This window comes from Epinephelus moara, chromosome 9 (genome assembly GCF_006386435.1).
Source record: "Epinephelus moara isolate mb chromosome 9, YSFRI_EMoa_1.0, whole genome shotgun sequence".
NCBI lineage: Eukaryota > Metazoa > Chordata > Actinopteri > Perciformes > Serranidae > Epinephelus > Epinephelus moara.
This window is the reverse complement of record NC_065514.1, coordinates 24,535,294-24,557,333: the sequence shown is the minus strand read 5'-3', so window position 1 is coordinate 24,557,333 and position 22,040 is coordinate 24,535,294. Positions and strand designations below refer to the sequence as shown.

Sequence of the window (22,040 nt, the reverse complement as noted above, 5' to 3'; positions counted from 1 at the left end):
CACAATATTCTGTTCACAATATTGGTATTTTGATACCTTGTTGTTTTTGACGGTCACATTCTTCTTGCTGAGCTCAAAGATGGCCTCCCTGGCTCCCACGTAGAGTGCATCTCTTTTCTCACTCAGCAACAAGGTGGAGTAGTTGAAGATGTCAGGCTCCGAAAACTCCATCAGATCTAAATCTGAGCACAAAAACATTGGATGGTATCACATGATCCATATCCAGAACAACCAAAACTTAAATATGCCAGGTTTTGAAGAGAGTTTGAGAATTTAACTTAAAGCTGCCGTAGTCAATATTTTTACATTAACGATAGATCAAATGACTGTGTATAATATGAAAGGGATCCCTTGTAGTGACAAAGCCACGAGTAATTATCACTCAAGTCGGGGCGCCCAGTAGTTCACATGATAGAGTGAGTGCTCCATGTACTTGCGGCTACGTACACATGGCTATGTCCTTGCCGCAGCGGCCCCAGGTTCAATTACAACCCAGAGCCCATTGCTGCATATCATTCTCTCCACACCTTTCATGCTTGATCTTTAAGGTTATGAAATTATCAGGATGTTCCAGGGCCCATAGAACAAGCAAACCAGACACTTCCCACTGGCCAAGNTGTAATTTTCATACTTCTTTTATTCCAATGGACATCTGAAGGATCTATATTAACTGATTGGTTTCTTCAGGAACTTGGAGCCAGGGCCCATAGAACAAGCAAACCAGACACTTCCCACTGGCCAAGATGCTAAATTCCGGTTTAACCCTTCATTAATTTGAATGGGGATAAAAGTGATTGCATCGTGTAGCTCTTCTAGACTTAAGAAATGTTATTGGACTGAACGGACGAAATACCAATAGTGAATTAAATCATTTCTTAGGGGTTGTCATGCTCAAAAAATGTATCAATTGATGAACAAACGTCTCTTTCACAATGTAAGGCTCTGGGAAAAAGTATTTTCGGCCACACATTAACACATTACTGACCCAGAAGTTGTAACTCCACAGTTTGGCCACAATGTCAAATTGGCTTTAAAATCTGTGCTGTTCCTGGGGGCTTGTTCAGCACCCAGCAGCAGACAGACACGGTTAGTGACTAGCTGGTGATCATAGTGGAGGCAGATATTTTCTTCAGGAGTTAATGGAGACCAAAGCAGAGCTAAAAAGGAGAGTGAATATTGGACTTATATGAATGAGGTGGCCAAAAACAAGCAGACCCCAAATGAATGCTAATGTTGCTCCCTCTCCATCATAACAACTTTATAGGCCAGAACTATGTCAGTATTATGTTTGAAGATTGTTTCTGCTAAACAAACAACAGAAAAAACAGCAAGTACAGGTTTAAGTTGCACCATGAGTCAACAAAAGGTGGAGCCTGGAGATAAAACCACCAAAGCACAACTCTGAATACTGTGAAGACCCTCAGACAGATGTTTGAGACACATGTTTCTGCCTCTCTACGTGAGACATGTTACGTGAGTGTATCTCTCGTTAGACTCGCTAGACTCTCGGGTCGTGATTGATGGCAAACCCAGCGGAGCGCTTGTGTCCGGCCTGGCTTTGGTTGTGCCAGGTGCAAGTGGGTTCGGGTTGCAGGTGCCTGGACATAAACACCACAATGATGAAAGCAAACACCCTCACTGACGGACTGAAACAGTGACTGTGCTGCAGTGAGCGCAGAAACTTTGAGCTGTGCTAGTTCCCACAGAGTTGCTGGAGCTATTTCTGTAAACGGCAGTATGCAAACAGAACTTCGCCTGACGCCTAAATGCTCTCACTTGAGGCCTGTGGTGACACTGAGGTTAGCCTGAGATACTTATAAGAAAGCAGGTGTCACTGAGCTTTCTATGTGTGAACCGAGAGTTGATAGAGAGTTTGAGGTATTACAAAGATCTATCTAAACAGTGTGAATGCTTCGCTCTTTATGCATTGCCAGTGGTGAAACTGAACATTGCATTAGCATCTCTTGTTTCTTGTTTTAAGGTTGTGCAAGCTGATGAATACCAAATAAGGCTAACAAGTATGACTTCCCAAACTGAGTGCCTGCAGAGTCTCAGTGACTCGAGCAAAGTTTCAATTTAAATCAGCACAGAGGTTCTACATTTACAAGAAGTGGTTTAGATTTCTAAGGATGGGATTTACTGTATAAAGGGCACAGGGTATACAAACTTCCTCTCTTTATTGTATTTTGTCTTATTATTTTGAATTATTTACTGATATAATGTATATATATGACATTGAGGCTTACCTTGGTGTCTCCAAGAGGTTCGGGGCACAGCGTGGGGTCCATGGGTGGAGACCTCTAGGAGCAGCCCCAGGAACACTCCCAGCACGCCAAATCCCATATTAGACTCTGGTAACTTCGGAACTGTGAAGTTTCCTCTGCAGAAAGAGAAAGCAATAAGGTAAAGCAGGACGCTCCAAAATTAAAAAAATGTTTTTACAAGGATGTAGAAATGAACAGGCTGCTCACAGGCTGATCTTATCATGCAGCACAGGCGCTAAAAAGGGACAGGCATCAAATCCACTTCTCTCATACTGAAAGCTGGCAGGACTGATTCATCCGCTTTTGTATCGCTTTAGGAGGTTAGTGAAGCACGTCACACGCATTTGAATAAAATCGATGAGGGAAGATATTTTGGACGGAAACTGCACAACTCTCTTTCAATAGAAGCAAGTTTGAAATTCATGTTTTCTCAGATGAGATACAGATAACATTCTCATGTTAAAGAATAAAGAGAAGTTCTGCTCACTGTTTGACTCTAGAGGTGGTTGCGACGATTAGTCAGTGTAAAGAAAATTAATCAATTTCTTTCCTCAGTCATTTTTCAAGCAAAAAGTGTTTGTTGGTTCCTGCGTTTCTTTTACATGACAGTCAATAAAATTCTGTGGGGTTTCGGACTTTAAATTTATTAGTCGATTTATATTTTGTAATGACGATCTGAACCTGCAAAGTATCTAGTTAAGTGGCTCAAAAAGTGTGCTAAAACTGTAAGAAAATGCACCTAATTACTTTCCAACACTGGGTGTACACAGTACACAGTAGTCAGCTGCAAAAGTCACCAACAAATCAGGAACTAATGCTCCTGGTGTCCTTTTCACTATCATGCTCATGAATCACTCGTGTTGTTTGACATACCGCAAACCAAAGGAAGTAAACTCACGCTACTGGTCAAAGGCAACTCTGACATTTGTAATTTTCATACTTCTTTTATTCCAATGGACATCTGAAGGATCTATATTAACTGATTGGTTTCTTCAGGAACTAGGAGCCATTTAAATAACAAAGCTGAAGAACTGATGGATGTGAAGTTTCATCTGAATGAAGGATCAGACAGACAGGATGTGAGGAGGAAAGAGAGGGAGGGCTGCAGCACATGATGAGGTCCTGAACTAACACAAGTCACAGTGACTGAAAAACTCCCACTCGTGTTTGTAACAGGCACAAAAACTACACACACACACAGTTGGCCTGACACTCCCATAAATGTGTATGTTGAAACAATTAACAGTGCAGTTAACATGGTGCATGTTGTGACCGCTGCATGACACCTCACTTCATCGTTGGTGTGTGCGTTACGCAACAACTTAACACCTTCGGCTTAAGAAAACCCCCCTTTTTTTGAAAACATTTTACTCTGTGCTGCACTATTGTTGTATATCCGTTTGCCTCAGGTGATGATGACGACAACGGTGACGATGATGATGGTGACAGCATTCCTGGTAGCTATCAGCTCTTATCACATGCGGGTGTCTTTTTCAATTCATCCAATTTGTGGAGCATTGTGATCTTTCTGCCTTTAAATGGCTCTCTCCTGGTGCATTCACTTCAGGATGGGCCTGATAAGGACTCCATTAGTCCGCTCTGTGCTATGTGTGTGACTGTTCAGCTTACCCAGACACACCTCAGGAGGTGGATCATGTTCAATAAAGCCTCAAGTTCTCATATTTTGTTTTTCTGTCTTTGGCACACGGCTTTAAAGTGCAAGTCGATGCAGATTCTGCTGCTAAAAGTCTTCCCAGAAGCTGAGAAGTTACTATAACAGATAGTAAACACTGTTACCAATGGTGTCATTAATCATGAAATGTTATAAAATAAAGAACAATGTCACAGTTGTTGCAATAAAATTCAGGATGAGTTCATGATTTTAACTTGAAAGTGATATGCCTCAAATATAGAAGATTAAATGACCATAACTAATGATATTTTTGTGCTTTCAGTCACTCATTTTTGTCTAAAATGGTGATATCCTCTGGTTTAACAAACCCTATTTCAAGTCGCCTGTTTTAGGTCAGCAGAAAAGCTGGAGGGGGGGAAAAAGCTCATGCTTTAAAGCTTAAGTAAAATATTAAAACAAATCTCTAAATCTGTTCTCAATCCCACTTGTAATACATGAAACCTTTGCCAAATTTACTGCAATGCAGGCCACATGCAAAATAATCTGAAGGTCAATTTTCATGACTATCAACCAGATTCATTCTGACATGGACGGAAGAGCGATTACCTTTTTTTTTTGTCAATATTACCAACTCTGAAATGGTATTAACCCGGAAAGTGATTAACTGACATAATGCAATTGTAAAGCTCAAGTGCTTCCTGTTGATCCAATCATGTGAGAGGAGCAGTGTGGGACGTGTCAGCGTGACTCTAGCTTTGTAGCCTGACTTTACTCTCCTTTAGCCCGGATGACGTTGGCTTTTACAATAATGGAGAGGACTCTGACGGCTAATGTTGTAACAGACAGAGGACAGGTGGGTCTGGTTGGTGACTGCGTGCGCTTCTCTGAGGATGTAAAGTGATCTGGCACAAAGCAGGTTATTCTGGTTTCCCACAATGTGCTCAAAGGAAGCTGACGTACCCGCAGCACACCTCCGCAAAATGGGTGGGCCGGTCACGCGAAGAAGGGGATAAAAAGGTTATCGGATGTCTTGTAAGACGAGGATTGAGATAACAAAACTTTTCTCTGACAGGAACCAACAAGCAGCCGCACCGTGACCCAGTAATATGGATTTGATTAGCAGCATTCAAGCCACTGAAAAGAGTTCACTCAAAGCTGCTGAAGAGAGACCAAGCGAATAAAGATGACACACAAGATATGATCTTACAAGGAAAATTTAGAGTGTTTTTACTACTTCCATAGCTCATTTGTCCTCGTTTTAGATTTTCTAACCATAATCACACAACAAAAGATGCGATTATAGGACAAATAAATCATTGTCAACCACTTTTTAATGACCTAGTAGCACCATTGTGGCTCATCCCACTCAAATATAGGTTAGTAATCAGTTAGGCAGCCGAGGGGGAGATGGATCATGTGGCACAGCACGTTCAGACAATCAATGGGGGCCACCACAGCTCCAGAAAAAGGGAGAGGATGATAATTGATTATTGATGTGGTTGTAAATAAGAATAAATTGCCCCTGAGGTATGACCCTCCTAACACTGGGAGTGTTGGGGTTTTGTTGTGAGGGGTTTCCACCGACTAAATCTGGCAAAGATGGAATTCCATCCCGGCTTCACCCCGAGCCATGGACTCCACTCTGCTGAAGAGGGGGTCAAACACACAAGGACCTATTGTTTACTGAAGATGAGGGTAGCCTCCACTCCACTCCACCCCCCCCATCACATCCACATCATCACTGCAGAGTAGGCAACAATGAACAGAGAGGGAGCGAAGGAGAGAGAAAGGCATCACTTTCCCCTCTCGTCCAGTTCTCTTACAGTCTTGCCAATCTAAATGCCAGGACAGCTTAGCCCTCAGACAAGCCACTGTTTTCAAAGATCACACAAGCCCATGAGATCTGGACGTGGAGGCATCCCGTTAAGATGATCCATAAACTGTCTGACGATGGCAGCAGAAACTGTTAAACACAGGCAGGGAGAAAGAAAGGGTGTGACGAAGGCACAGCGTGAATGGATGAGATAACAATACTAAATCCATGATGAAAACCCCAGACGGATATTTCTTTGTTTTTTAGCTTCTACTTTCTGGCTCCTTTCCTCTAGCTGCATGCCGCATGAATAAAAGCTTCAAACTAGACTCATCCTTCTATCTGTGCACTCCTGACGCCCTCCATCAATCTCGCCACTATGAGCCCCCATTAAGGGCAGAGCTTAAAAAAAGCTTCAAACCCCTTTGAGAGTCAGTGTTACAGTAGCAGAAAGAGCAAACTGGCAGCTACCCTATGCTGCTGAGAGATTTAGAGGAGTGGCCACACTGGCCTGGGATATTTAAGACGGTAACCATGCTGGCAGGTCTCTTTGAGCCCTTTGTGTTCCTCTCTCAGCTCCTTTGGCTGAGCAGGGAGGTTGACACCTGCTTGGGGCCTTGGGGTTCCCAGCACTGTGCTGTTAACTGGGCACAGACATTGGCAGGCTGCCCACTGAGGACAGGGGACAGAGAGGGGGAGGGGTGGCTGGAGCTCTGCCTATCTGTGGACTATAACTGTGAATGTTTTTGTGAGAATCGAGAGAGAAAACTTAATCTGGAAAGTGATTTTATGTCTTTATGTAACACAAACAAATCATCAGGGGTGTGCCAAACATTTAATCACGATTGAGGCCGGTCATCATAATAAAATCACTGATAGCCAGATGTAACCGCTGGGTGTGGGGTTTGCAGCTATACACTATTTGATTATTGTTTTTCCCTCTGGCACACACTCTCAGCTAATTAAGCATGACCACAATGGCTGCTGAACAACAGAGGCAACCCACCACAACTACAGTCCTCCCTGTAAGTCACTTCTTTAAAAAAAATGTAGCATGTTTAAAGGAAATGAGGAAAGAGTCCTTGTAGAGACCAAACGGATACTGACAAAGATATAGAGTGGCATCTTCAGAGCAAACAATCTTTGCTTTAAGGCTGACAGGTGTCTAACATGTATCCATAGGATTGTCTTAAAAGAAGAAGACTTCATTAAAAAAAACACTTCCCTCTGGTGGGTGCAGATAAGTCAAATTTAAATGCGGCATGAAAAGTCAACAGACTACAGCGAAAACAAATCGGGTTCATTCTGCAGTATATCAAAAACGTTTGAGTCCCAGCAGGTGTTTTGAAATAGCTGACAGTTTACAGTTACGCTGAGTTAGATTAACTGTAAGTGGGGAAGCCCTGCTGAATAATATACAAATGGATTTTCTGGAAAGTTATGAAAATGTCTAACAATTAGTAAGAGTGTGTGCTCTAACACTCATGCTGCTGTTAAGCAGAAGTGGCAGGGTCCACCCTGAATGTGTATCTAGCCCTTTTTAAACAGGAGTTGTGCAAATTTGCAGGAAAGCCCAATCAGTATTTTTTCAAGATTGGCAGTATAAAAACAAAATTGGGGAGTGCGGCAAAATGCCTCCTACCTACTTTTGTTTATGCAGAATGCGCCTTTTTGGGGCAATGGGGGGCGTGAGCAAGTAACAAAACGTGTAGCTCAGCATGTGACGTAAATAGTGACGTGGGAGGGAAGCCGCGGCTAGTCAGTCCTTCGGCAATTCTCTTGTAAGTCGGCCTGTTCTCGACTGTCCCCGTCATTTGACGGTTAATGGCCTCTTCATTTGCGAGGACAAGGAGGGCGTGCAATTCTTTGTCTCCCCAGTTGCTCATTTTTACAGTGTCTGTCAGGTTTGCGTTTCCCTTTTGCTACTAGCTGCTCATTCCTGCTATCAGTTGTTTCCTGTTTATCCACCACCAGTGGGTCCCACATGAGGCGTCATCAACCGCTCACCACCAGTGGGTCCCACATGAGGCGTCATCAACCGCTCCTCCTAGAAGTCATCAACAACCCCTCCCGTTGCGGAAGGTCTTTTTAAACTAAAAAGGGTTCCACCAATATGACTACCCTACGAGGCAGAAAACTGGGCACCTTGGACCAACTCGCCAATCTGGCTCTGTGTGTCTAAACGCTCGCAGCTTGCTGGCTAAACGGCCCAACATTCGCGGAAAATCTGGCAGTGTAAAAGGGGCTTGTATCTGACTGGTGAGGCAGCACTGGTTGCTCTCCTCTGCTTGTTCGATGAGTTTTTCATTTTACAGTCCCACGTGCTGTAACTGATGTCAAAACCACAGAATTTTATCAAAGACAAAGAACGTGTTTTTATGATTATCATTTTTGCCTGTACAAACACTGATACCAATCCACTTTGTCAGACCAGTGCATCCCTAATGCATGCTACAAAAACACAGAATTGGTTCATGTTGATACAGCAAAAGTCTCAACTATTAATCAGTGAACTCATTTTGTACCATACTGTTAGAATGACAAAATTTTGCTTTGTATACTTGTAGGTCCTTTGGTTATAAAGCTTCAATTACACTTCTGTGTTTAGAGGTCATGTCATAACTATGGCAGCTTCGTGCATGGGCTCCACAGCTGCGCCTAAGCTACACCATAGTGTGTTCACCTTCTCAAAAATGTAATTACACACTGAGACTGCGGCAGCTATGGTTACAACATGTGGTGACTGCAAGAGCTATGATTGGGCAGTATGGGTTGTGTTTTTCTCCTACAAGTTTGTGATGCTGGTGGAGATTGTCATGAGGAAAGACAATATGGAGCATGTTGAAAGAAGGCTCAGTTTTTCGATTACACATCTAGCAAAGCCATTTCCACTGCAAACCTTTGCTCACCATCACAGTTATTGAAACAACATGAATACAGTGACCACACAGAACAGTCTTATATTCAGTTATGAAACAAGGTTGACCTTTTGACCTAATATTATTGAAGTACGATACGACCTAAAATATAGACGATGCATGCATTTGGTGTTGCAGTAGTACTAATAATAGGAGAAATCTGACGCTCAACAGTAAATCAAAACCTGCCTTTAACTCCTCTTAACCCCTTGTGTTGTCCAAAAATCTGGTTTAAGTGGAGATTGGCATCTCAACTACATTGTCAGACTGGCTTCACTCAAATGAATAGAGGGCTCAAGTTGGTTGGTTGGTCATTTGATTTTGCTGTCGTCTGTAAAAGTACTAAAAACGATTGGGCCAATAGAAAATAATTAAAGTGAACTGAAGCTATACAAACTAAACCAACCGTATCTGACTCAAAGATAATCCAATTCCCTGATGACATCTTAGGATGACTTGTCACATAGGACCACAGAGCGTTTTCACCACTTGCCACTTCATTTTCAATGCAGAGGGTGCAGAAAAGAAGCTCCACATCCTGCGAGCTGAGAGTATGGTGAGGATACAGAGTGTGATGAAGGGTGATGTGAGAGAGTTGGACATTCAGTGCCTGCCAACAACTCCCAACCCCTCGCTTCTTTTCCCCTCACTGGCTCTCTTTTCCATGTACTCATCATCAGCATCAATGCACAGAGATGCTCTTCTTCCTTTTGCTGCAGTCCGCCAAGAGGCTGCTAGTCATTTTGTTTTTCTGCTCCGTCTGTTGCTATAATACTAACGGGCCTAACCACGCACAAACAAACTGTGTAATGGGAAATGAGCTGTGGAGTTCATTTTGTGGAAAGAATGTCTCTTTGGGCAGTTCAGTGTGGCATTTTCATGCTGGGCTGCGCACGTAACTTTGCTCTAAGTTGTTCACGTTCCTCGAGGTGTTAATAACTTCTGCCCTTGTAAAGTTGCTACTTCGCACCTCCACGTAAAGTCTATAACAACTGGCAATGACGAGAAGGAATTGTTCTTATGTGTGACAACAGCTGTTACGACATTAGAACAATCTGTAACCATCGCAGATCGTTTATATCAAAGAGTGGGGACTAATGCCTCATTTTCACCGTATGGTTCGGCCTGACTCGACTCTCTTTTGGCACCATGTCCTTTTCTCCATTTCGTTTTCCAGTGTGGATAGTGCCGCCTCAGTGTAGGCGGGATTCTCAGCTGATTACCATAGCAATGCTGCATTAAACTGCCATGACACCATCTTGAACACAGCAATATTTGAATCCTTTCATCGGCAACCAAAAACAGGAACCCTTGCACTTCGTAAATTGTGCCACGTAGTGTTTGGCGTGTTTTGCAGGCTGCCATTTTGTAAAATTTGTTTTAAGGGAATAAACAAATTGTGGTTGCCACTGGCAGTAGATTGGCTATTCAAAAATGGTGGGTTTGTGCTGAATCTCCTGTGTCCCAGAAGCCTGCAGTATTTTACCTCCACTCCTTCTTGATTTGTCTAATCTTGCTTGAAACCTTGAAACATCTGGAACCAAAGACAGTATCAGGTACTATCCACAACTTTTGGTGATGGAAGACTAAAAAAGACTGAGTCAAATAGAGCAGTGTCGTGCCGTGCACTGTAAATGCGGCATTAACAACAGAAACACCCTGCTGCACAATGCCATACAGTACCACAAACTACATCCCCCAACATGATCCTAAGGTTGAATCAACACCTCTCACATTATAACCTTCATGAAGGTAGAAAATAAAAAACAAGTGGTAAAATAAGTGCATATACCACAGTTTCATAGCTGTACGACTGCTGACGTAATCAACAGGACCATCTGTACAGTACCCACCCAGCTGTGGGAATGCTGATAACACAGCAGTGACAGCTTATTTCTGTTGAGGGTGCTTTGATGAAAGTTTTTTAATAAACCTATCATTACTTTTGACTTCATAACTGGTAGTAATATAATGATCATGTGACTGTCATGGGAGATTACTGCATAATTTAATTAAGAACTTGATAAAAGCACATGTCGCATATATTTAAAAAAACAAGGAATCTAATGAATGACCAGGAAAAAGAGCCATGGGTCAGAAAAACATTTTAACTCTCCTCCTCTTATGTGCTGGTAATTTAACATTTAAGCCCAGACTGAATCTTTCTTTAGAATATACATCTGTAGATCTGTTTTGCCATAGCAAAAAAGAGAGCTTCAGTATCTGTGAGACTCAAAGTACTGTCACTGCTTTTTTCTCCAGCAGCTCTAAGGCGTGCTCTTATATCCTCCAGGGGTATAGAGGTTTATTTGGAGCCAGGCCTGTATGAGAAATTGAGTGAACCAGAGAGCCTTCCCTTGAAACAAAATCCTGAGACCACAGAGGATGACACACTGATGGGGACAGATGTCTGCTCCAATGTCATTCGCAGATTAATGGAGTTTGGCTATAGATGTGGCAGAGACTCGAGCACGCTCACATGTGTACACGATAATGCCAACTGCAGGCATCAAATCCCTCTTATGAGACCAGACAGGGACCTAGAGCCCATCTTAAAATACTGCCAGCTGCATCAGAGTTTTGGGTTGCGTTTCCCCCCGAAGGCTGATGAGATGTTTTTGACATTTTGAGTATTGACCACCGAGGCTTTACTGTCTCTCAGTATGGGGTAAGCTACTGGTATTACAGCTCCAGCTGACTGTTAAACTTCAATCTGATGATCAAGGCTATAGTCTGTTTCCAGTATTTGTGCCCCCCATGGACCACATCTTAAAAGACTAATCGTTGCCCTTCTATGACCAGTGGTGGAATGTACATTCACTCAAGTACTGGGCTGGACTGGGCAATAAAGCAATATTATATTGATATTGGGATACAAGACTAGATATCGTCTTAAGACTTTGGATATAGTTAAGTCACAACTGTTGTCATATCTTGGTTTTAAAGGCTGCAATACAGTAAAGTGATGTGATTTTCTAAACTCAGCAGGTTCATTATTTGCCTTTAACAACTGAGTTATTATATCCATATTACTGATGATTATTTGTCAAAATCTCATCGTGTAAATGTTCGGTGAAAGCACCAAAAGTGAAACCTATATATTGTCTCAACATCGGTATCGAAGTATTAGATCAAAAATATTGTGATATTTTATTTTGTCCATATCACCCAGCCAAAACTGCACTCGAGTACAAATTTGAGGTACTTGCTACCTACTTTATTTTAATGTTTAGTTCTCATGCCTCTTTACCTCTACTCCACTCTACTACATTTCAAAGGCAAATATTGTTCAATACATTCATCTAACAGCTTTAGCTACTTTACCAATTCAATTTTTGTACTTTTTGCACATTTTTTAATAAACTGACGTAAAGTAAATCAGCAAATATTTGGTAATTTAAAAAGTTTTTGCATTTTTTAATGTAAATGTCTTATTGTTCCAGATTCCCAAATGTATGAATTTGCTCCTTTACAATTACATAATTACAGTGAAAATAATCATAAGCTGCAGCTCAAAACAAAATAATTTAAATCTAGCTCCACCTACAAAAAAAAAAAAATACAACAGAGAAATCCATACAAATCTTGCTCTTACATTAATGCATGAGAGAGTAATAATGAAATATATATGACAGTCACTGGGGACATTTTTTCTGCATTTAGTACTTTTATTTTTAATACCTTGGACATTTTCCTGACTATACTTACATAGTTTTACATAAGAAACATTTTAAGTGCAGGACTTTGACTTGTTACAGAGTATTTTCTCAGGTGGTATTAGTACTTTTACTTAAGTAAAGGTTCTGAATACTTCCTCCAGCACTGCCTGTTAACAATGTGGAGCTCACAATGCACATTTTAAGAGAAAAAGCATAACATTGATGCAGCAGAACCAGGGATAATGTCTTTTTATTCCAAGGTTTCGTCTTCTTTGTCAAAACTCGGTGCCTACATTACCCATAATGCAACTCGAGTACAGGCAGTTCAGTTGGAGATTCAGGTGTGTTTTGCTAGTTAGTGCCTTAAGTATTCTTGAGCTGCTAGCCTTTAGCAGAGATGAGGAGCGAGCTACAGAGGTCTAGTAAGCGCACTTCTTTCCAACTCCACACCCCCTGAATTTCTTTTCCATTTTCAAACTTGTAGTTTTCAACAGCAACAGATGATTACTTATTGGTTGGCTGAATATAAGTCACCTGAGGCAATTTTTTGCAGCTTTTTCTGGAGCAATGACAGGCTTTATATAACTTTTTTCACATATGTAGTAGTAGAAGTACTGCAAGCAGACTTAGCTGTGTCAAATCGGTGGATTTCCCCCAACTTTCAAGAATAGTTGCTAAATTTCTCCCATTGTTTGGATAAATCTACACAACAGTTAAACCTGCAGCTGCGGTCCACGGCCCAACCATCAGGAATTCACTGAAGATAGACATCAGCTTTCAGTTGTGAAGTGCAAAGCCAGCGTGTCAAAGCCACATCATGTTAACATAAAGTCATCTGAAAGCCAATGAACAGCTGAATAACCTCCACCGCACAGCTGACTGCTGGTCATACAGAGAAAAAAAATCATCTAAAAACTGCAACAGCTGATGCAGCAGTCATCATACATTATCCATGGTGAGCTTGCTGGATGACAGATGGCAGGAAAAGTTTTAAAAAGCCAGATCATGGATTAACATCATGATCTACGACATGCACAACACTAATTCGCAGCTACATTTAAAGCTGGATGATGACAAGGAGAGCATGATGCTCATTTCTGATGGCTGCAAACTGCTACAAAAAATAAAGTAGGCCGAATTAAAATATAGGTAAACCATCAATGACAACCCCAATGTCTAAACTGAGGAAAAGAGCTTGTGTGAAGGCAACACTACACAGGGGATGTTAAATGGAAACCCTCCTATATAATTACTAGTTGTAGGGCCCCTGCTGAGCTAGCATGTCGACCTAAAGTGGCCACAGCAAAGGCAAATGAGGGGTCAGGTCCAGTAAAGGGTATATTTAGTCTGCCGATGGCAAGCTTTTTAAAAACAACACGCCCTTTCCCTGTGTCACGTGGCTCTGGAAGATCTGAAAAACTTCCCTATAAACATACAGGCAAGTGAAGTGAGCTAACTACAGGAACAAGGGCTGCTGTGTGGTGTTCCCCGTCCAAGGACCCAATGTCCCTCTGTAGTCTGACATGAAAACATAATCACCATGCGCCTTTTCTTTTAATTAAAAAGAAGAGGGGAAAGTGGAGGAGTTTTACTATTGACATCTGCAACAGCAAAAATAACAATAAAGAAACTTCAGTTTTGAGGATCACCTCGAAAAGACGCCACTTGTGCATTTAAAGGTTTGAAAATTTCCCTTTAAGCTGTTAAACAAACTGATAAATACAGTTTTCAGGCAGCAACGTAAGCAGTTTCCTGAGGCAATTACTCTCCCACAAAGAGCCTTTTCTCCGTGTCAATATGACAATAATATCTTTGTTGCAAGATGGCAATATCACCAATAATGCACACGTAGTAGTAAACGGATAAATAAAGGCATTTCCTGTAGAAACTGAGCCGGACAATGGCCCACATACTGTAGGTGATACTGCTGCCTTTAAAAACTTTTATCACTTATCTTGTGGCGAACGCTGGCACATTATATATCCCGGGTGACATGGAAGCCGCAGCTCACAGTTAAGTCATAAACCTTTCACTTGATGTCGTTTCCTTGAGGCTACTGTGATGCCAGCAAGGCCTTGGGGCGTATAATGTGGGACTATTTTGGGAAGCTGCGAAAGCCCAGCTGAAGGTCTTGTGGTCCCCAGCTGAAGGCCTTGCGGTCACAAGTTGGTGAATGGTAGTCGCATTGGTGGTAGTTTAAAAAAAAAAAAAAAAAAAAACGGCAATAGCCAAGGGCAGGTGACTTCAGCTCCCCGGGTGGAATAAATCACCCGGTCTGGGTTTCAAATCATCTGACTTGGAATAAAAATATATGTATTTGATCAACTTTAGCTGCATTGCAAATATCTACTGATTGTTTCGGTGCAGTGAAAGAACAAAACAGTCTTTTAAATGACAGTTACTGGGTTTTCCCACCAGCCAGGAGACATTTGAAGGGGCTGTAAACATCACCAACATCCCTGCTATATTTTCCTCCTCTCCTTTCTGCCTTTAAGGAGGCATCCTTTCTCTTCTGCTTTTCTCTCAGCAGGCACCGATTTCATGGTGGTAATTTTGGCCTGGCAGAGACAAAAACCTCCTTTGGAGTGCTGTGTGAAAACTCACCCCATCACCCACAGGCTGCCACAACACTAACAGTGTGTCCTCGTGAACTTGGCATACCAAGAGATAAAACACTAATTTCACCGTTTCCTTCACAGCACAGAGGGATGAACGACACAAAGCCAAGCCTGAAACTTAAAAAACACTTATCACACTGTTTTTCTCGTGATCTGGTGGGCAGATTTAGGGCGCACTTCCGTCCTTGTGGTAATGAATGAATAACTGAAGGCGTTTAAGAAAATTAGGTCACTTAAAATCTTGGAGACATTAAATTAATCATAAAAGTAATTGAAGAGAAGATGCAACACTGATCCCTGGGAGACAAGTGTTGGCATCAGGTGACCCTCCCCTAGGCCCCTCCTCCCTTAGTTACTGTTGCTATGTTTGTCATGTAAATTCTTGCACTGCACGTACACAGTTTACAACTTGAAATACAAAGTTTTTTTGAGGCCAGGGGTCCCTGTTTTCACAAAAGGGTATATAAAAGCAGGTTTCTTAATTTCTAGTCAGTGACAATCGACTTTGTTGGCTGAACTGGTGTACGTCACCAGTGTATTTTATTAAGTGTGCCTAACTAATCAACTATCATTAACTCTGTTAGTTACACACTATGTCCAGCTAACTTTTTATTGTTTCCAGCTGAATCTTTTCAAAATGAGGAACTTATAAAAGGGTCTTAAAGGGTAAGGGTTAAAGGTTACTGGCTGTGAACACGCTCACCAGCTTAAGTCAACCCCTTGATTCACTCTTGTTTGGGGATTACCCTTACTATATGTGCATTTTTTTTTGTGTGTGTGTGTTGTGCCTCTTGGATGCCTTCTGCTTATGGTCTGGCACCTGGTTGTTACCTATTAATAAAGCCATGACCTCATCTGTAATCTGTGGGGGTACACGCCCACAAATGTTCTGAACAGAAAACAGGAATATAATACAGAGGTTCAGAGACACTTGTAGTGGGTTATAAGTGATGATTGAGAGGGATTACTTCTGTGTGAGTGTATATATCATTTTGTAGAAAAATCCTGCATAGTATACCTTTAAATATGCACATGATGGCTACATAGATGATGTCATTCCAAAAGTCTCACAGCTGATGTTCATGTATTGCTATGCTGAGTATAATAGTGCAGTATTATAACCAAAAAGTAATTAAAAAGGTTATTTTGCTTTTTTATAACCCTGTTTGGATGCTTATTATAGAAAAACATACATAAAGACATATAATATGTTTCACTTTTATCTCACCCTCACAGCCTTTTGGAGGCAAAAGGCTTTTAGGATGAGGCTTAACCAATTTGGGACACTATTTAAGAAACACGAGGCTATCTTGGGTAACAAGTTATTTCCTTGCTGGAGTGTAAACCTCCCCAAACTGAATTAAGAGCAGGACAGAGCTGCTAAAGTTACACCAACTCCCACGCGGTGAAAGTGTTGCTCCTATACAAGGCTTTTTGCAACATAATGTGTAACCCAACATGATGACGTATTTGGCTAAAAATATGCTCCTTGCCATTGGAAATAACGTTAGGTCACGCTAGGTGCACTGGTTAGCCGTAAATGCTAACACTGTAGGGAGACACATTGTTTGAAACATTATTTTCATTGTTTTTTGAAAGGCGATAAAAAAGAAACCACTGTACAAACTCCAGTTTAAAGCCACTTTCACACTGCGTCAGCATTCGAAGAAATTCAATGCTGGACAGGCCTGCTGTGCTTAGTGATTGGTGCTATGATTGGACAAGCACTGTTTAGCGAATGGTCAATTGCAGAGCAAAGCTGGTTGTCCAAAAGGCCACTGGAAGCAGGCAGCTGCACTGTACACTGTGTATGTCACTATGAACATTATTACATATGAATAAGACAACATAAACCATCAGCTCGCTTCAAAGCAGATATAAAACAAGAGGATCATAACTTAAAGAGGGAAGGAAATCACACGGTGAGAACAAACAACAAAATGATTGGTGAAAAGGAAAATCACTGCAAACGTTTTTCTCCACAAGCACCAAANGAAGCATGCAGCGTTCGTGTTGAAGCATGTGGGCCCGTGAGCAGCTCAGTGTTGGACTGCACAGCAACAAAAGGGGGGGAGGGAGGGAGAGGAGTAGAGTTTCTGACCTGTGGCTCCTTACAAGATGCGACGCTCTTCCTCTGGAGAGAATTATAAAATCCTCAAGCTAGGGAGGGGGGGAGAAGACAGAAAGATCAGACAAGACAGTCATGAAGTGTGTGTGTGTGCGAGCCTACAAGAGGGAGAGAGCAGTTGGTGTATGTGTAGTTAGTTGTCTAGACCATGGTTAGACAGATACACTAATGAATCAATGAAAACACATGTTGCACAATAAACATTAACAAAATATTTACAAAAACATATAGCAGTATCACCTACACACATATACACACAGACACACATACACAAGTGAGGTATAAAAGCATTCTGGGAAGGACAAAACAATTATATAGCGACTTAAATATCCACCAACCACTAAGCCGGTGATATCATATGATGTTTGTCAGGATACTGTGCTAACTTTTTATAACCAAGGACAAATGAATGGTGAGCAGCCAAACCATAAACATTATCTTGTGCTAATACGATCAGAGGAACCCGAGGCCTGTGACTGCTATATTCATTTCCTCTACCACTTCTTTATCCACCACAGAGGACTGACTGTTCGCTGTGGCCAGCCACGTCTGAGGATCAACCAGATGTAAATAAAATGAAGGCACCCTGCCTTCAACACTGCCCAATCTGCCCTATGTGGGTTAATCCTATGAGAGGTCAGTCGGGGCCAAGCCTTAAATCTGCACAACTTTTATTCTGAGAACATGTTACACAATTTATGAGATTATCAATTTGATAGTGGAATGCAGAGAAATGTCGCATTATGCATTTCAACTTTCAACTTTGCAGGACGGGTCAAACAACTTGACATTAAGTTTGTCCTTTAACTCCCCCAAAGCAAAAATATGTCACTGGTCTGCTAAAGTGACTGGCGAGCACACTACCGAGCAGCTACCTAGAGTGTGGACATGATAACTGTGCGCAGGGCCCTTTGACCTTCTACCCTAACTGATGCAGGCACTGACGAAATCTGATCACAAGTGGTCAGCTGGAGACAGATGAAAGACACGGGTGTGAATGGCGATGTGTTTCTGCTGTCCACTTGTGTTCAGATTAGGAATGACAGTTTCGGTTAATTTTGCTTTTGAAAGGCCAACACCCACCAACTGGTACCTAAACAAAAAAAAAAAAAGATAGACATGAAATACAGGAAGCCTCTCCTTTGGACTGGCATGCCTCTGACTCAGTGAGCAATAGGGCTGCATTTCAAAGCACTATCAAATTAGAGGTGATGACAGTTTAATGTTATGTGTTGTAAACATGTGTTGTTTATTTTGGTTTCTGTCAGCTTTGCTAACAGACAGCCGGCTAGCTGCGTTAACATGTGGTAACACGCCCACTGCCCAACCGCTGGTCTTCACTGATGTCTTGGCCGCTCTGCACTGCACACCTCCAAGATAGGGAGGGAGTTAACATAAGCTAGTTAGTGGTGCAACTGAGGGTAGGCACAATGTTTCCACAGTAACATTGTTAGGTCAGGACAGTGTCACAAACCTTAATGGCCGAATGTGCACCAATATGAAGAGTGGCAAAATTAACCTACAGACTGGTATGTGTAACTGGTAAAAGACATTTTCTGCAGCTAACAGATTAAAGGTTGACCATTGACATCCCTCGTTCAGACCACCGAAACGCTTATTAATACCAGGTTTAAACAGGCTGAAAGTTATCAGAATTCATCCTGAGAGGGAAGCAACCAATTAGCTATCGAGACATTTCACCCAGAATAGATGAGCAGATGTTAACCTCAGGGTGTTACTAAAGGGAAAGTCTGGGGGATCAAGAAAGTCATTAAGATTCATTGTCTGGGAACCATGAATGTCTGTGCCATATGTTGTGCCTGTCTCTGTAGTAGATGTTGAAAAATTTGACTGGATAAGTTAAAGATTTAATCTGTTGGTGCTGCTAGATGAAATGTCAGAGATCACCATATCCAACCAACTGATGGCCTGATATTGCCATCCCTAGAGCCACAACCAGCATGGATAAAATGATCTTTAGTTATTATCTATTCAGAGTTTAACACTCAAAAGAAAATCACACAAAATCAGCTAATCTGGTTCATGAAGAATGTGTCAGTGTGGTGTGATTACCACCAACCAAAACTGTTTTAGCTTTGGCAGAATTTCATCTAAGACCACACCACTCACAAAAAGAAGCTTGTTGGAAAAAAAATGCTTTCAGGGCCTTAAAAATTTTGTACAGCATCAGCACTGGAGTTGTGCATCACTAATGAATCGAGACAAGAACAAAGACTTCGGGGAATAATCTGCATCAGCGGTAACAGAACAGTCAGCTGGGAAATTCTTTAGCTTTTCTTTGAAAACAAGATTTTATAAGTCAAAGGGAGGGAAGGTAGAAATCTTATTGCCATTGTGACAGATGGTTGAGCCTCCATTCACAAAACTTTCCAGTCTGTTCCCTTAGACTGCTTCCCTGAGCAAAATGAAAACCTTTACAACAAGGCTGAATACATTCTCCTTGCACAAGTACACAAGCTTTATTCCCACAGTCCCCTACAATCCAGCTCTGTGTGAGAGGAAAACATGGGCTTACATATTTACTTTGCCTCGACTATAGTTCAGTTTGAGTCTATTCCTACTGGTACTCTTTAACAGGGAATCAATGCCTTATCTCTACATCCTAAAAAACACTTTAAAATTGTCTTTTAATACATGAAGAATTTTAAAAAGTTGGTAAAATCCCAAAATAACAGACTAAATACGACACAATGGATGCTGCTGACGAAGCAACAAATACCACCCCAGAACAAGGCAAATCTTCCAGACAACTGAATTCAGGTCACCCAAATGAACCCAAATATGCAGATTCATTAGCATTTGCTGGGTGGGGTAATCTACTGTAACGCAGCCCCCACCAGCCCCGCTCTACTGTATAAAAGAATAATCAGATTATGTTAAGCAGAGATGATACACACCAGACTACAATCATGGGCTGTTCGCTTACATCGGATCACATTCAGCCAAGACATAACTGTATGTTATTAACTGACCGCAGCATCCTGTAATAACTTGGCTGTGGTTCGGAATATTTCTCCATATCAAGATCGCTTGTTGGTTATTTCTTTCATCAAATATTGATTTTAGCTGACCATAAATAATAGCATATTGCTTCAGATTAGTTTCATGGTTACTATCAGTTTCAGGATGGTTACTCTTGTAGATCAAGGTCAACCGCCATGCTTGAAAGCTGCAGTGTGTAGCCACTTTAAGCACACCGCATCACCCTTTGTTTCCATCTTCCTCCAGACTTTCCCATTCTCCTGTCACTTCCTCACTCACAGACACACACAGTCGCACACAAAGAAAAAAAACATGGATGCAAGCGAGCACAAACATGATGACGACGCAGCAAGTCCCAGCCTCTCTCCCTCCTCTGACAGCATCAATGGACCACTGGGAGAAGATGACAGTTGCGTAAGATTGATGAGCCGTAGGGCAAAGGGTGTATCCCCCTCGACATCCTTAGGAAGCACTTTGACTTGGCTTCCCTCGGCTCCCACAAAACCCTGTGACAGCTGATACAGACTTTTTACCATGCACCCACGAATCCAAATGACACCGGTGACACCACGCCTTCACATGTCTCAATTCAGGACGTCTGAGTGGGTGTCAGGCCCGGGTGCAAGCCCAACCGTGCCCCCAAACCACGCCCTTGGTGACACAGCGGTCTGGAGAGGGCACAAAGAGGAAGTGGAGATGTCAGGGGTCTGGGGTTTTTTTAATTGATGAGTGGACTTGAATGAGGACTGGGCAACTTTGGCCTTTTGAAGACTCTTAAAGCCAGAACAAATTTATTAATAGGCCCTACTTCAGAAACCCAGCCTTTGGTAAACATACCAGGATGGGCTATTGAGCTCGCTCCACTGTGACACCTGATTTTCCCCTGAGCTGATGCAAGGTCTCGGTTTGAGCTTTTGTAACTCATTGTTCTGCTTTATGGGCTTTCTTTTCTTTCTTTACAGGGGGAGAGAGCGAGGGGTATGACATGCAAAAAGGTCCTAAGGCCAGAAGCGAACTTGGGGTGTTGCTGTCACGTGGCATGCACTGCAACCACTCGGCTACCAGCGGCTCCTGTTTTTTTTTTTTCTTAAACATTTGCTAGTGGCTCAGTGTGGCTTAAGCCTGCTTCGTAGTTTCCCTGTCTGTGAGGGTCTGCTTTGGTCCGTGTAACATAAATGCCGTCACCCGCCCATGCCCACATGACCCCTACTTGTGACTGCGTGGATTGTATACATATCAAGCGCTCCGACTCTTATATAATAATATAAGAGTCTCTCTTGCTCTACACTCAAAGGCAGTTGCACCTCCAGCTGGTTTCCAAGTAGAAGAAGATGATTAAAAAATGTTGGATGTTTGTTTTGAAGAGAGGTTGTGTGAAGAGATCCTTGAGTACCCACATTTATATAATTAGTCTTTTAAAGAAAACAAAGACAGCCCTGGACAACTGGAATGGAGTGTAGATCAGGACAAGGACCCTCAAATGTACTATGAATGAAACGGTGTGCACGTCCGCATGCCCAGCTTGAAAGTACACAGTACAGCTTATGCGACAGTAACATCACTTTTGCACGTTTCTGGACATAAACCAAAAAATTTGACAGACTTTGACCTGCTGGCAGAGCTAAATGAAAAGTTAGAGGATCATCGAAAAAAACATACGGATTCATCCTCTGCGGACCATATTTTAGTTGTATCAGATTTCATGACAATTCATCCAATAGCTGTCCAGACATATTACATTTCATAGGGGAATCACCCATGTGGCAATCGATCTAATTGTTACGGAGATATTTAATTTTGGATCAGAAGTGGTGGACCGACCTAACCCTAAACATCAGCATGGAGTTATCGTTATATGAGATGCAATTAAGAGCTAAGAACATGTTTAAAAAAATAAATTCAGGTGCTTGATGCAAAGTAGGAAAAATGCAAAAATTATTCTACAAACCAAATGTCAAACTGCAGAGCGGACTGCACAAAGAAGGGCAGTCTGTTAAATGTGTG

General features: G+C 41.9%; 1 protein-coding gene across 7 annotated transcripts in view; it reads right to left on the bottom strand.

Annotated features, from left to right (window-relative positions):
- Positions 1–22,040, bottom strand: part of sema4d (sema domain, immunoglobulin domain (Ig), transmembrane domain (TM) and short cytoplasmic domain, (semaphorin) 4D) — a 51,079-nt gene that overhangs the window by 13,841 nt on the left and 15,198 nt on the right. For 6 of the 7 annotated variants that reach the window (XR_007570460.1, XM_050053039.1, XM_050053042.1 and 3 more), the window contains exons 3-4: positions 2,247–2,380; positions 37–182 (exon numbers count right to left, since the gene is read on the bottom strand). Coding sequence is in view for 6 of the 7 variants with exons in the window: in XM_050053039.1 (XP_049908996.1) it covers positions 37–182; positions 2,247–2,380 (280 nt within the window). In the remaining variant the exon portion in view is untranslated. Of the gene's footprint in view, positions 1–36; positions 183–2,246; positions 2,381–17,006; positions 17,066–22,040 lie in introns of all 7 variants that reach the window. The other variant, XM_050053038.1, reaches the window with a different exon arrangement.